The 15,411-nt window shown below is 43.2% G+C and overlaps 1 protein-coding gene across 1 annotated transcript in view; it reads left to right on the plus strand.

The window, feature by feature from the left end:
• The window catches only part of esf1 (ESF1, nucleolar pre-rRNA processing protein, homolog (S. cerevisiae)), a 57,125-nt gene that overhangs the window by 26,426 nt on the left and 15,288 nt on the right, over positions 1-15,411 (plus strand). The window contains exon 10 of the mRNA XM_055638907.1: positions 7,660-7,802. Coding sequence (XP_055494882.1) covers positions 7,660-7,802 — 143 coding nt within the window. The remainder of the gene's footprint in view (positions 1-7,659; positions 7,803-15,411) is intronic.

The following is a 15,411-nucleotide window of genomic DNA, read 5'->3' on the forward strand; positions in this document are numbered from 1 at the left end:
TGGCAATAATGTCCTTCCTCAGATTTGGAGACCAAAACTGTACGCAATACTCCAGGTGTGGTCTCACCAAGACACTGTACAACTGCAGTAGAACCTCTCTGCTCCTATACTCAAATCCTTTTGCAATGAAAGCTAACATACCATTCGCTTTCTTTACTGCCTGCTGCACCTGCATGCCTACCTTCAATGACTGGTGTACCATGACACCCAGGTGTCATGGTACACCAGTTATCACTATTATCACTATTTACTAGGTCTGGGAGGGTTGGGTGAAAAATAAACTACTGAAGGAACTCAGCGGGTCCAGCAACATCTGTGAAGGGAAATGGACAGATGATGATTTTGAGTCGGGGACGCTTCTTCAGACCCAAGACCTTGTCTGTCCATTCCCTCCACAGCTGCTGCCTGACCTACTGAGTTCCTCCAGCAGTGTTTGTTTGGGGCAAGATTCCAGCATCTGAAGTCTCTTGTGTCTTCATTCCAAGGTTGGACAATTTATACTCCATAACCAATCAAGCAACTGAGTTCAAGTGAACGGGGAAAATCTCTCAGAAGATAGTTATATTTAAAAATAGTCGTAACTTAAAATGTGGAAGTGGCAAAATACTTCAACTTTTAAGACTGCAGCAATCGTCGATCAATTGTCTCAAAAGTTGGAGCTTTTTACAAACTGGAATAGTATGGTCAGTTTGCATTTAAGATTCCATTTTATCTCTGGGCAAAAGTCATTGTTAATTTTCTTGTCCCGTTGTTTGAAATGAATGAAAAAGGGTGTACAGGGTATGGATCTTAACTACTATCTTTAAAAGTACAATTCAGAATATCACTTTTTTTCAAACCACAACAAATTACTCTTAAGTATGGAGGCACATTGGTAGAGTTGCTGCCTCACAGTGCCAGAGAACAGGGTTCGAACCTGACTCTGGCTGCTGTCTGTGCGGCGTTTGTACGTTCTCCCTGTGACGCGCGTGGGTGTTCTCCGGGTGTTCTGGTTTCCACCCATATCCCAAAGACGTTGAAGTTTGTAGGTTAATTGGCCTCTATAAATTGTAAATTTCCCCTAGTGTGCAGGATAGTGCTAGTGTACGCGGTCGTGAATTGCTGCTTGGCGTGGACTTGGTGGACCGAAGGACCTGTTTCCACACTATATTTCTAAACGAAACAATAAAGGAATAATCTCATTTTAAGGACCATTTCTTTTAAATCGCAATAATGTGAAAAGAAGTGTAGCAGAGGGAGTACTGAAAACTCCAGTCTACGTTTGTACGTTCTCCCCGTGACCGCGTGGGTTTTCTCTGAGATCTTCGGTTTCCTCCCACACTCCAAAGACATACAGGTATGTATGTAGATTAATTGGCTTGGCGTATGTGTAAATTGTCCCCATTGTGTGTAGGGTAGCATTGATATTTGGGGATCACTGGTTGGTGCAGACTCGGTGGGCTGAAGGGCCTGTTTCCGCGCTGTATCTCGAAACTAAACTAAATCTGTGGCTCAGAGTGCTTGCTAAACTTTTAATTTCCCTCTGCCAATGTATGGCATCTAAAGCCCCCTTCACCATGCCTTCTCAAGTGTCCGTTTATCAATATACATATAATACTCTGATCGTTATTATATTTGCTTATGTGTGATTCACATCTTCTCGAAAACCCGACGCGCAAATGGTGACGTTTTTACATATTCAAGTCAAGTCAAGTTTATTCATCACATACACATACGAGATGTGCAGTGAAATGAAAAGTGGCAATGCTCGCGGATTGTGCAAAAAACTACAAAACAGAATGGAACAGAATCACATATTACATATTTGTGGGAAGAAAAAAAAAAGAAAAAACAGCAATTTTAAAAAGACACCACACTACAGTAACATGGTACAGTAAAGTTAGTCCCTGGTGAGATAGGAGTTTACAGTCCTAATGGTCTCTGGGAAGAAACTCCTTCTCAACCTCTCCGTTCTCACAGCATGGCAACGGAAGCGTTTGCCTGACCATAGCACCTGGAACAGTCCGCTGCTGGGGTGGAAGGTGTCTCCCATGATCTTGTTGGCTCTGGAGTTGCACCTTCTGATGTATAGTTTCTGCATGGGGGGCGAGTGTAGTTCCCAGAGTGCGTTCGGCTGAACGCACCACTCTCTGCAGAGCCTTCTTGTCCTGGGCAGAGCAGTCCAGACCAAATCGTGATGTTTCCGGACAAGATGCTTTCCACAGCCGCTGAGTAGAAGCACTGGAGGATCCTCATAGACACTCTGAATTTCCTCAATTGCCTGAGGTGGTAAAGGCACTGCCTTGCCTTACTCACCAGTGCGGCAGCGTGTAGAAATTCCGGTCGAGATTTGCCTCATGATGTCGAAAATCGCCTCATCTGAAAATTTGGTTCCCTATTTATTCAGTTATTTCTTCAAATTCTTCACCAATCTGAAGCTAGCTGAAGGTAACGGGCTGATGACGTCACAATGCTTCTGCTCCTCGCGGCGAGGTTTGCAGATTTTTAAAGGCGCAGCCTGCTGGCCACTGTTTTCCACGAGCTGCGGGTTGCATGACACCCCCCCACCCCCCCCCCGGGGCTCTGGATTGAGAACCCAAAACGTGTCGAGTGATGACGTCGCAAAGAGCGCACGCATTACGCTCGCGCCTCAGCTCGGCTTCCCCAAGAACTGCCGTGAACTTTGTACTAGAGTCGGGCCCTGTACTATAGCTCTCTCATTCTCTCTCTCCTCCCGGACTCTCTCCGCTCTTCGTAGCACCCTCGCTCACCCAGCTCCCCTCCACCTCCGCCCTCCTCCACCTCTCCCCCTTTCCTCTTCTTCCTCCCCCCCCCTCCACCTCTCACCCCCCTCCCCTCCTCTCCCCCTCCTCCCCTCCTCCCCTCCTCCCCTCCTCCCCTCCTCCCCCCTCCCCCCCTCCTCTCCTCCCTCCCCCTCCTCTCTCTCCCCCCCTCCTCTCTCCCCCCTCCTCCCCTCCCCCCCTCCTCTCTCCCCCCTCCTCCCCTCCTCCTACCTCCCCTCTCCCCCCTCCCTCCCCCCCCTCCTCTCTACCCCCCCCCCTCCTCTCACCCTCCTTCTCTCTCTCTGCCCCCTCTCTCTCTCCCTCCTCTCTCCTCTCTTCCCCCTCCCCCCACCCTCTTCCTCTCCACCCCCCTCCCCCACTCCCCCGCACCTATCCTCCTCCACCCTCTCTTCCTCCCTCTCCCCCCCCCCTTCCCCACATTTGTGTGTGGGGGGGAGTTTAGTGTGTGTGTGTGATGCTGCAGCCCCCCCCCCCCCCCTCCCCGCAACCTCTCTCCCCCCTTCTCGGGAGGGGACGGGACCCAACGGGTTCCCCTTGGTCTAGTAACTTCTAACGATTTGTTTGAATAAATTAATGATGACAGATGTTAAATCTAAAACGCCACATGTTTTTACAGCTAGTAGATTGTCGACAAGGCCTTTTTATCTTAGTTCATGGCAGGGCCAAATAAAATGAATGGATTTACAGAGGATTCATGCCTTGACTCTCTGTAATCAAATCATGTTGGGTGATGAAGTTCTCTCCTAATTTTGGAGCCGTCAGTTGAAATATTTGTCCCAATGCAGAAATCTCAAAGGATAATTTCAAAATTTGTACTGGGAGTTTCTAGAAATCATCTTTTGGTTGTACTTGCAATCATTTTCTAGAGGGAGTGCAACGTAGGTTTACAAGGTTAATTCCTGGGATGGCGGGACTGTCATATGCTTAGAGAATGGAGCAGCTGGGCTTGTATACTCTGGAGTTTAGAAGGATGAGAAGGAATCTCATTGAAACATATAAGATTGTTAAGGGTTTGGACACACTAAAGGCAGGAAACATGTTCCCAGTGTTGGGGGAGTCCAGAACCAGAGGCCACAGTTTAAGAATAAGGAGTAAGCCATTTAGAACGGAGATGAGGAAACACTTTTTCTCACAGAGAGTGGTGAGTCTGTGGAATTCTCTGCCTCAGAGGGCGGTGGAGGCGGGTTCTCTGGATGCTTTCAAGAGAGAGCTAGATAGGGCTCTTAAAAATAGCGGAGTCAGGGGATATGGGGAGAAGGCAGGAACGGGGTACTGATTGCGGATGATCAGCCATGATCACATAGAATGGCGGTGCTGGCTCGAAGGGCCGAACGGCCTCCTGCACCTATTGTCTATTGTCTATAGATTTAATCTTTATCTCTGTGAAGGTGTTCTTGAATCTCTGATCAGGTTCAATGACTCGAGTAGCAAATTGCCTTGGAATCTCTGTTACAAGATAATTAAAATTACCCTTGCTCTTTTGTTTCTTGGGAAATTGGATATCACCAGCAATGCCTACATTCATGAGCCATTGCGATAAGTTCTGCTTTTTTCCGTAACTGTTATTGTTTTGTGTATTTTGTCGTAGTGTTTGATGCAGCTGAGTGGTGTGCTTGGCCCGTTCCAAGAGTAATTGGTGTCAACTGCACTGCTGTGAAATTGTGTCATATTTTCTTCCATGAAGGGAATTAATAAACCTGATGATCCTTTATGCATGTCTACTACATAGCCATGTTGAGTGTTAGAGTTTTGTAATCCAGCTGTGGGTAAGGAACTGAATTTAAGTTCCCATTTAAACTCATGAATCCAGATCATCTGATGTAGGGACTCGAACCGAAGCATCACCCATTCCTTCTCTCCAGAGATGTTGCCTGTCCTGCTGAGTTACTCCAGTATTTTGTGTCAATCTTCATTTTTAGTCCAGGTTATTAGATTTAATGATGTTTAGAAACATAGAAAATAGGAGCAGGGGGAGGCCATTCGGCCCTTCGAGCCAGCACCGCCATCCATTGCGACCATGGCTGATCGTCTCCAATCAATAACCCGTGCCTGCCTTCCCCCCAGATCCCTTGATTTCACTAGCCCCTAGAGCTCTATCTAACTCTCTTAAATCCATCCAGTGATTTGGCCTCCACTGCCCTCTGTGGCAGGGAATTCCACAAATTCACAACTCTCATGGTGAAAACGTTTTTTCTCCCCTTTATTCTAAGACTGTGGCCCCTGGTTCTGGACTCGCCCAACATTGGGAACATTTTTCCTGCATCTAGCTTGCCTAGTCCTTTTATAATTTTATATGTTTCTATAAGATCCCCCTCATCCTTCTAAACTCCAGTGAATACAAGCCTAGTCTTTTCAATCTTTCCTCATATGACAGTCCCGCCATCCCAGGGATCAATCTCATGAACCTGGTCTGCACTGCCTCAATCACTAGGATGTCCTTCCTTATATTAGGAGACCAAAACTGTACGCAATACTCCAGATGTGGTCTTACCAGAGCCCTATACATCTGCAGAAGAACCTCTTTACTCCTATACTGAAATCCTCTTGTAATGAAGCATTCCCATTGCAAATAATTGACTGTTTCATGTGTGACCAAAATGAGGGGCTTTGAAAAGTGCCAGGTTTTAACTTTGCGTTACAGAACATCATTACGAGTTTTCACTTATTAAACTCCGTTCTTGGTCATTTGAGACCAAAATAATAGTAAATAAACACGGTCTAATGGAAGATAAGATGACTAGGATCTGCGCAAAACCTTGTTAAAAATAATTACTGCTTCTAGATATTGTAAAGGGGTTTACTGCAAATTAACTACTTCTTTGAAATACTTGCTGCAGCTTAATAGGCTTGTAAACGCAAAAGCACACAGATAAGTATATAATAATCGAAAACGCATTAAATTCTAGTTGACCATAATAGTGCAAAACCCAATTTAAGACTGTCTACAGACAATCACAGTTGCTGAGGTTGGTGTTGTGCACAGTTCAAGGGCCTGATGGTTGCTGAGACAAAGCTGTTCTTGATTATTTATTGTAAAATCAACAGATACAGATCAACACTTCAAGCTTCTGTGATTTGTGAAACTTACCTACAGAACGGCAAGCCCAGTATTGAGCCCAAAATTCTTGGCAGGTTGGCACTGAATAGCACGTAACATAGTTTTGTCATTCTCCGGCTTCCCTTTGCCAAGGTAAAGCTGTGGGTAGTGGAACTATTGGGTCCAGAAATTAATTAGTGAAGTGGCATTATTGTTCAGAGAGCAGGTCGTAAAAGATTGAATTTTTTTTTAATTTCCAAATTATGCGATTAGATTCAAAGGCCAAACTGAGAAGGGCCACAAATCCTTTTTCATCCTTATTATAACTAGTTTTCGGCAGCTGGCTGTTAAAGAGGAGGGATGTTGACATGCGTTTACATTGTGTTTTTGAATCAACAGGTTGTGCCGAGATGCTTTGAAGTATGGTCATTGTTTTATGATGCAATAATTTTCATAGGGCTAGGTTCCACAGGTTGGGACGTGACGATGATCAACAGTTAAATGTAGGACGCTTTGGCATCATAGTAGCACAATGATAGAGTTGCTGCCTTACAGCGCCAGAGACCCAGGTTCGATTCCCACTACGGGTATGGAGTTTGTACATTCTCCCTGTGACCGTGTGGGTGTTCCCCGGTGTCTTTCCATATTCCAAAGACGCACAGGTTTGTAGATTCATGGGTTTCTGTACATTGCCCTTGGTGTGTAGGATAGAACTAGTGTCCAAAGATAGACACAAAATGCTGGAGTAACTCAACGGGACAGGAAGCATCACTAGACAGAAGAAATGGGTGATCTTTCGTGTCGAGACGCTTCTCCAGTCTGAATAGACAATAGGTGCAGGAGCAGGCCATTCGGCCCTTTGAGCCAACACCGACATTCAATGTGATCGTGGCTGATCACCCCCAATCAGTATCCCGTTCCTGCCTTCTCCCCATATTCCCTGATTCCGCTATCTTTAAGAGCCCTATCTAGCTCCCTCTTGAAGAAGGGTCTCGACCCGTAACGTCACCCATTCCTTCTATCCAGAGATGCTGCCTATCCCGCTGAGTTAGCGGGATAGGCAGCATTTTGTGTCTGTCACCAGTGTATGGGTGATGATTGGTCGGCATAGACTCGGTGGGCTGAAACTGTATACTAAACAAAACTAAAAAACAGCCCAATAATTCAATGATGAGTTACTGTCGCACGTACCTCGGCACAGTGAAATTCCTTATTTTGTATACCGTTCAGTAAAAATCTCTCTACACGTAGATACAATCGATCTCGACTACAAGAGTGTGGGAATAGTAGAGATTACACTGAGGCAGTATACAAGAGTCACCATGTTTCTGGCACCCTTTTGAATGATTCAGTTCCAAAGTGTAGACTGAGTTGTTACAATAATAAATGCTGTAACCAGTTTTGTTAAAGTTAGCTTCCACAAGTTGTGACAAGATGATCAACAGTTAATTACAGGATGCCTGGCCATCAGAGCCCAGCTTTGTGCCACATAATTGCTGGCGCATCAAAGAGCAGTGAGACCAGGACTGCACTTGAGCGATGGCCCTTATTTTTACTCTCAAGTCCCTGGAGCGTGGCTGAAAGCCACAACCTTTTGATTAGGCCGAGGCGCTGCGAAAGAATGCCAAGACTGTGTGATTATATGATTGGTGTGTGGATGATCTTGTTCACAGCCGATTAGCTTGTTATTCCAACCTGTGCAGTGTCCTCTAAGGTCAATGTTTTTGGTGCCATGATTGAAGAAATGTGAATTTTTAAATCAGGGCCACCTTCAACCAACTGAGCATTTGTTTGACGTGTGTGTATGTGTGTGTAGAAAATAATTCCATCTTATTTCAGGTCTAAAAGAAACAACAGAAGCAATGGTAAAGAAGAAATTGGAGAATCAAGACAGTTTGACGCCTTGGGAGCATTATCTAGAGAAGAGAAAGGACAAGAAGCGGGAGAAGAGAAAGCAAAAGAACAAAATTGAAGATCAAGAGGTAATCGATTATTTATATGTTTTGAAAGCCTATTTATTTATTCCACGGTGTCATAATTTATAAAGCGATAATAAATTTCTGGTGGCGAGCACATAGCCAGTTCCAGAATTCTTTTTTTGAAATTGTGATCAAATAATGTCATCCATTTTATAACGTGACTGACAATGAAGACTTCACATGGTTCTAAAATCAGCATTCTGTACATTTCTAACCCTCTTGTGGCTGCCAGGATAAACAAGATGTAGTCTTCTGTGATTAATGCAAAATAAGCACAGCTTTGATCCACCCAGAAAGTTAGTTCGAAAATAATTCTGATGGACGAAGATTGTGTTTGCATAAGCCAACCATTTGGATGTTTAGAAAAGCAAACAATGCTATAGTGCCTGGTACTTGTAGAAAGAAGGCTGGTTTACAAAAAAACATTCAAAGTGCTGGAGTAACTCAGTGGGTCAGGCTGACCTGCTCAGTTACTTCAGCACTTTGTGTCCCGAGCTTGTTTGATTCACACTTCCAATCATGGTTGTTGGTGGGATTTTTCCAGTTCACTGGATGATGTGAAAAGGCACACCTCCAGATTCAGGGGCAGTTTCTTCCCAGCTGTTATCAGGCAACTGAACTGCCTGATCTCTCGATTGCTGAACACTTTAATTCTCCTTCCCATTTATTTCTGTCCTCGGTCTCCTCCATTGTCAGAGTGAGGCTAAGCGCAAATTGGAGGAACAGCATCTCCGCCAACACTTGGGCAGCTTACAGCCCAGTGGTATGAGTATTGATTTCTCTAACTTCAAGTAACCCCTGCATTTCCTCTCTCTCCATCCCTCCCCCACCCAAGTCACACCAGCTTCTCGTGTTCACCCTACAAACAGCTAACAATGGCCTGTTTCCTTTATCATCGTTACTTTTTTGCATATCTTTCATTCATTGTTTATATCTCTCCACGCCACCGTGTATATATCTCCTTTCCCTTTCCCATGACTTTCAGTCTGAAGAAGGGTCTTGACCCGAAAGGTCACCCTTATCACTGTGAATGGCTCGATTGTAATCGTATATTGTTTTTCTGCTGACTGATTAGTACACAACAAAAGCTTTTTACTCTGCCATTGGTACACGTGACAATAAACTAAAACTGACGGATTATAATTTTCATTAAGTCATGCAATAATACTAAAGAGATTTGGAAGCAAAATTCAAAACATCCAAATGGTTGAAACTGACGGATTATAATTTTCATTAAGTCATGCAATAATACTAAAGAGATTTGGAAGCAAAATTCAAAACATCCAAATGGTTGAAATGATCAAAATAATGAAGTAATTAATCTTTGGTTTTCTATATTTCTGTGCTTGGCGATGCCTTTCTTATTTTGTTGTTTTTGTGGATGGTTTATGGCGGAGACGGGAAGCAGATTTGAAAGTGGAGAGACTCATGGAGAACGTGCAGGAGTCAAATGTCCTTTTCATTAAAAATATGAATTCCCTTCAAAAACTTGTAGGAACGGTCTTTTGCCTGATGGGACCGCACGATAAGCTATAACTAAAACATTGGGAGAGTGTAAAGCAGCATATCGGATTCCCATTGAAGTTGTAAAGGGAGAAATCCCTGAGATTCAAGCTGAATCGCACCGGTGGTTTACATTTCATGGATGTTAAAAGTAAAGAGCTGGCAGTCTGTTGAATTAATACTTTAAACATTTGAAGATAGTGTTGCAAAGGGAGCGGGATGTCATTGCCAACCTGATTTCAAAGGTTTCAATTTGCAGAGACTTCTGAGAAGACTGCCTGGCAATCTTGGCAAATCTTATCCATTATAAAGGATGGGTTTTTTTTTTTTAAATCTTGCAGATGTGTGTTTGAAATGGGCCTCTTATGAAAGGTGCTGAGGGAATTTGGTTCTTAAAAGATCAAGGCACACAATCAGCATCATATGCGATCCAGATGCTTTGAATAATTTTATTAAGATAGCTGCCGTAATAGGTGAGCAAGAAAAATTGATTAGCCCCCTTTACACATTAGTTTCATTCAATTAAACAGTTATACTGCTTTAGAAGCTGAGATTTGTTAATGACTTGTTTTCTGTGAGAGCATGCCTCTCATTTACACATCACATTACGTACTATGCAATAATATGCATTGTTAATTGTGCCTATATTTACACCCCTTTGCACAAATTACATAACTGGTCAGATATTATCCACACTAAGTATCTATTCCATGATCTTTACATGGGGTGGGAGATTGCAACCTTCACTTGGTCCACCCTGTTTCGACGAATGCAATCAACCTGGCGTGCACAATCAAATAAGTCCAAATGGAACAAGTTGTCCGACAACTTTAGGCTATGCACGCCATATGCAAGAAGAAGAAGATCTTTAACATATAAAAATTAATACGATTATGTCTCTTTTTATTTTAAACCTGTAGAATAGAATACACAATGGTCTTTTGCCAAGCAGCCCCTGTATAGCTCTATCCTCTTGTACATGGATTAAGCCTCCCTTAAACATAGCGCTGTTACTTTTGATTCTTTCAAGTCCTCTGTTCCTGATTTAATGTAAATAAGGCCTCTCAATCTGTTGGACACAAAATGCTGGAGTGTCTGTCTTCGGTGTAAACCAACACCTGCAGTTCCTTCCTACACCTCTCAAACTGTTATTGGCCAAATTGTATATTATTCTCTCATGTGTTAAATTCAGTCCTCAATGGCCAGCATTCCTCTTAATGTGTCCTGTTGATCCACTTCTTCTCTTTCCAAAGAGTCCAGACATATCAAAACTTTCTGATGTTGGGTCCTCCGCTTAAGTCCTTACACATTAATTTTGCACTTTCCTCCATATTTTTTATAACGAAGGCCAAAATTGTGCTTTATACTCATGCGAGTAACTAAAGCTCGACGTTAGATTTAACATCTGCTTCCCATTTTATGTATTATTCCTCCAGAAATGAACCCCAATACTCAGCATGCGCACTTTATAGCCTTGTTAACTACTGTTACTGCTTATGGTGATTTATGTATCTGTGTCTCCTGCAGCACTTTGCTCCTGTGCCCTCCTTGCTTGTAAAGGAACAAGTGGTGTCTTTATTCCTCCTGCCCCCAACAAACTGCTTCACACCATGCTGAATTCCAGAAGCCTTTGATCCAGTCATTCTGCAAACCTGTTCAAATCTTCCTATATTTTGGTTTTGACCTCCGTATTGGTCTCCATTTCCACAACTAATTTCGAATATTAGCTGCAAATTTTGCAAATAATTATTTTAAATTTCTGATCTCAAATTAATTACGTGTATGATAAACGATAGTGCTGATTACTACGGTGAAACAACTTCTACACACTTTGAGAAATTCCCTTTGGATTCTGCCATCTGTTTTTTGTTCTGTTGCTGTGTTTTACTACCTCACTCTGTATGTGTCTTGACCTTTAAGAAGAACCTATGTGGCACCGTTAAAGCCCTGTCCCACGGTACGAGTTCATTCCAAGAGCTCTCCCGAGTTTGCCCTGATTCGAACTCGGAGATTTACGGCAATGGCCACTCGTCGGTACTCGGGGCTCTCGTGGACATTTTTCAACATGTTGAAAAATCTTCACGAGTCTTCCCGTGCTTACCTGCCGTTAGCGAGTCTTCCCGAGTACCTGCCGTTAGCGTTATGAGCCACTAAGAGACGTCCCCGAGCTCCGACGTACCCGCTACGTTCATTCTCCGTGTTTACCACGAGTTTGATTTTTTTTTAAACTCGGGAGAGCTCTTGGAATTAACTCGTACAGTGGGACAGGGCTTTTATCAAAAAGATGGGCAGATTTTGTTTTTTCTCACTTCCATATTTATAAGTGAAAAGATACTTGCATCGTCTAAGATTCATTTTCTGCTAAGCTCAAATGTTGTTGAATGTTTTGATTGATTGAAAGATACGACATGGAAACAAGCCCTTTGGCTCCACAATAAGCTGGAGTAACCCAGCAGGACAGGCAGCATCTCTGGTGACAAAGGATGGGTGACGTTTTGTGTCGAGACACATCCGTGCCCAACCAAAACCACCCGTTCACACTAGTTCTATGGTATCCCATTTTGCGTCCACTCCTTCCACACTAGGGACAATCAACCTACAGACCTGCACATCTTTGGGATGTGGGAGGAAGCTGGAGCACCCAGGAGAAATCCCGCAGTCACGGAGAACATGCAAACTCCACACAGACAGCACCTGAGATCAGCATCGAAGCCGGGTCTCTGACTCTGTGAAGCAGCAGCTCTACCAGATGTGCCACGGGGCAGCCCTGTATTACGGATGGCAAACCAATGTAAATTATAATTGTGGCAAATGTGGCTGTGATGTTCATAGTGGTCACAGCCCAAGCAAAGAGGAAGAACATGCTGCAGAAAAGGGGTTGTCCCACTGCGGCGACCTAATTGGCGAAGAGTTTGAAAAAGTGTCATGTTGAAGACCTCCTTCGACCTCCTTCGACTATGTTGAAGACTAGCTTCGACTAGCTTCAGGAAAATTGGACATCAAATAGTGGAGAGTGAAGACGACCTCCTTCGACCTCCTTCGACAATGATGAAGACTACGACTACCTTCGACTACCCTCGATTATCCTCGATTACCTACGACTAACATGCCGACCTACTACGACCTACTTCGACTAAACCTACGAGTTAAAAAAATATCAATTTTTTTCCAAGGCGACATTGTTTTACTTGCGGGCATTTTTCAGCATGTTGAAAAATACGCCGCGACCAAGCTGTGGCCTCGAGTACGCGGGGACTACTCTCGAGCTTGAAGGAGAGTTACAAAGACCTCCTGGGACCTTGTGTCGACCATGCTGCGAGTGTGAGTCGAGGGCGAACTCTTCTAAACTCGCCAATTAGTTTGCCGCAGTGGGACAGCCCCTAAAATGGGTTCTGCTAGTCAGTCAGATCCACCGCTTCAAAACTTAAATCATAAAAGTAGGCAAATTGCTTTTTTAAAGATAGCTGTTCTTTTTTGCGCCAAAGCCTAAATACTTGGCAGAGGAGTGAGATAAATCATAACCCCCGTTTCTATTTTGTTACCTGCACGATTGAAAATGATCTTGACATTTTATGGTCGGCCAGAATGCTACAAATCATATCCTTCCCTGCTGTCTCCCCAGCACTTTGCAGCACTGTTGGTGTGCTCGCCTCTACATGCTAATCTGTTTCAATCCATGACATTTAGTGGTGCTCAAGATAATAATTTTAATTGCATCATTATATTATCTTGCTGTCATCTTCTGAAAGTTGTACATCTTTGCATCTGAGGGATCTTGGTATTGGTTTACTTGAGAGAAGATGACTCCTCTGCTAGCAGCATAGTGATTAGTTCATGACTTTTGCAATGTTTGTTCTCTGTACAGCCAGAGAACTGTCATTAATGAGTGTCAGCGATGTTGACACACTTTCTCAGCAGCTTCTATTTTTAAGGCTTATGTTGACTTTTCACTGATTTTAGGCAGAGCAGCCCATTGAGGCCAAAGTCAGTCAATTTTATTCGTCACATACACCCGAAGGTGCAGTGAAATGAATTTGCCAGCAGCGATACACTTAAAAAAGAACATACAATACACAATAAGATTTAACACAAACATCCACCACAGCGTTCTTCACTGTTCAGCCAGTCCTCATCTTTTTTTTTCTTCTTTTTTTTATGTGCTGCATTGGCAAGAAGCATTTCACTCCACCTATGGTGTATGTGACCAATAAATAACCTTTGAACCTTTGTTCTCCCTTGGTCTGGGCCATAAACCCTCCGTAGTCGCCGCTACAGATGGCCCGATGTACGGGCCCTCTCGTCGGGATGATCCAAACTCCGACGTCGGGACGATCTAACACACTCCGCGGCTTGGAGTGCCCGAATGGGCCATTTTCTTACTGGAGACCGCGGCTTCAGGATGTTATAGGCCGCATGCCTGCGGTCGGAGTTTGATTCAATTTTGTTACAATCATGTGTATCCCATTTAATATTAATGCACTTAAAGGATTAGACAAGGCTATTGTCAGTGTTAACTTGGGATTGGATGAATTCTAAAACAGATCGAATATTTTCACAGCAGCTTGTGATGTATGCACATTTATGGGGACTCAAGTTTAACTATTTTACTAGCCTTATTTATCACCTGTGATTTATAACCAAGTGGGTCATAAGTCTTGGGTATTTGAAATGCAACATGAATTTAGTCGTGTTTTATCACACGTCTAGTTAATGGTGCAGTTTTGTGTAGCCTTTTTTGTTTGCAGAAAATAAATGTTGTTCCTTATTTTAGTCATTTTTTTTCAATAGTCCAATATTTCTCCTCCTAAGCATTGCTTATCGGATATTCTTCAAGTTTTACTTATCCTGCTGTTCAAAATGAAATATCAAAGAGAAGAATACAATATGAAAGTGGCTTCGCGGTAGAGCTGCTGCCTCACAGCACCAGAGACCAGGGTTTCATCCTGACTACGAGTGCTGTCTGTACAGAGTTTACACGTTTTTCCTGTGTCCACATGGGTTTTCTCCGGGTTTACCGATTTTCTCTCTCACTCCAAGGACGTGCAGGTTTGTAGGTTCATTGGCTTCAGTAAATAGTACATTTTCCTCCGAATAGGGTAGTGCTTGTGTACGGGGTGATCGCTGGCTGGCATGGACTCGGTGGGCCGAAGGGCCCATTTTCACGCTGTATCTCTAAAGTCTAAACGTCATAGCTAAATGGAGTAGATTTAGGCCACTCGGCCCATCAAGTCTACTCCACCATTCAATCATGGCTGATCTATCTCTCCTTCCTAACCCCATTCTCCTGCCTTCTCCCCATAACCTCTGACTCCCGTACTAACCAAGAATCTATCTATCTCTGCCTTAAAAATATCCACTGACTTGGCCTCCACAGCCTTCTGTGGCAAAGAATTCCACAGATTCACCACCCTCTGACATAAGAATTTGCAAGGAAGGTCACGCATGCAACCCTTGTGGTATTGCTGATGAAATTGGACAACAATTATATATTTTCAATAAATCTGAAAGTTTTGCACCTTTTTCTATGTCTCCATGACCACAGTCTGTTACTATTCCAGGAAACGAGGCAATAGTCATGTTCCCGGGTCCCCACTACCAAATTCTAACCCGTCAGAGAATAAAAACTTAACTGCAATAACTTTTCTTTGCTTTAACAATTATCAGCCCAACATTTCTGAACCCCTGTCTCAGGATTTTTACGACCATAAGAACATAGACTTATTTCTTTGATTACATGTAATTGGCAATTATTTTACCATATGAAAAGCATGTATACAATATGGCATCCTAACAATTTACAGAAATTCTACCCCTTCATCTGGTTTTGCTTCAGCTTTAGGTATCTCAACATGTTATGATTTTTTATTTTTAAGAATCAATAACAACATTTTATACAATGCCCTGAATGATCTTAGGAGTCATTAAACAATACAATACAATACGGGTTTATTCGTCACATTGCACATAAAGTGCAAGTGAAATGAATATGTCATTTCAGCTAGTGATGTACGTTTAAAGTGCCTGCTCACAGTTGTAAAGTAGGAAATGTACACACAGCAGCCCCTTTTAATAGTCATATTAAAACTGGACAACTTGTTTTAATTTATGG

This window comes from Leucoraja erinacea, chromosome 8, assembly GCF_028641065.1.
Source record: "Leucoraja erinacea ecotype New England chromosome 8, Leri_hhj_1, whole genome shotgun sequence".
NCBI lineage: Eukaryota > Metazoa > Chordata > Chondrichthyes > Rajiformes > Rajidae > Leucoraja > Leucoraja erinaceus.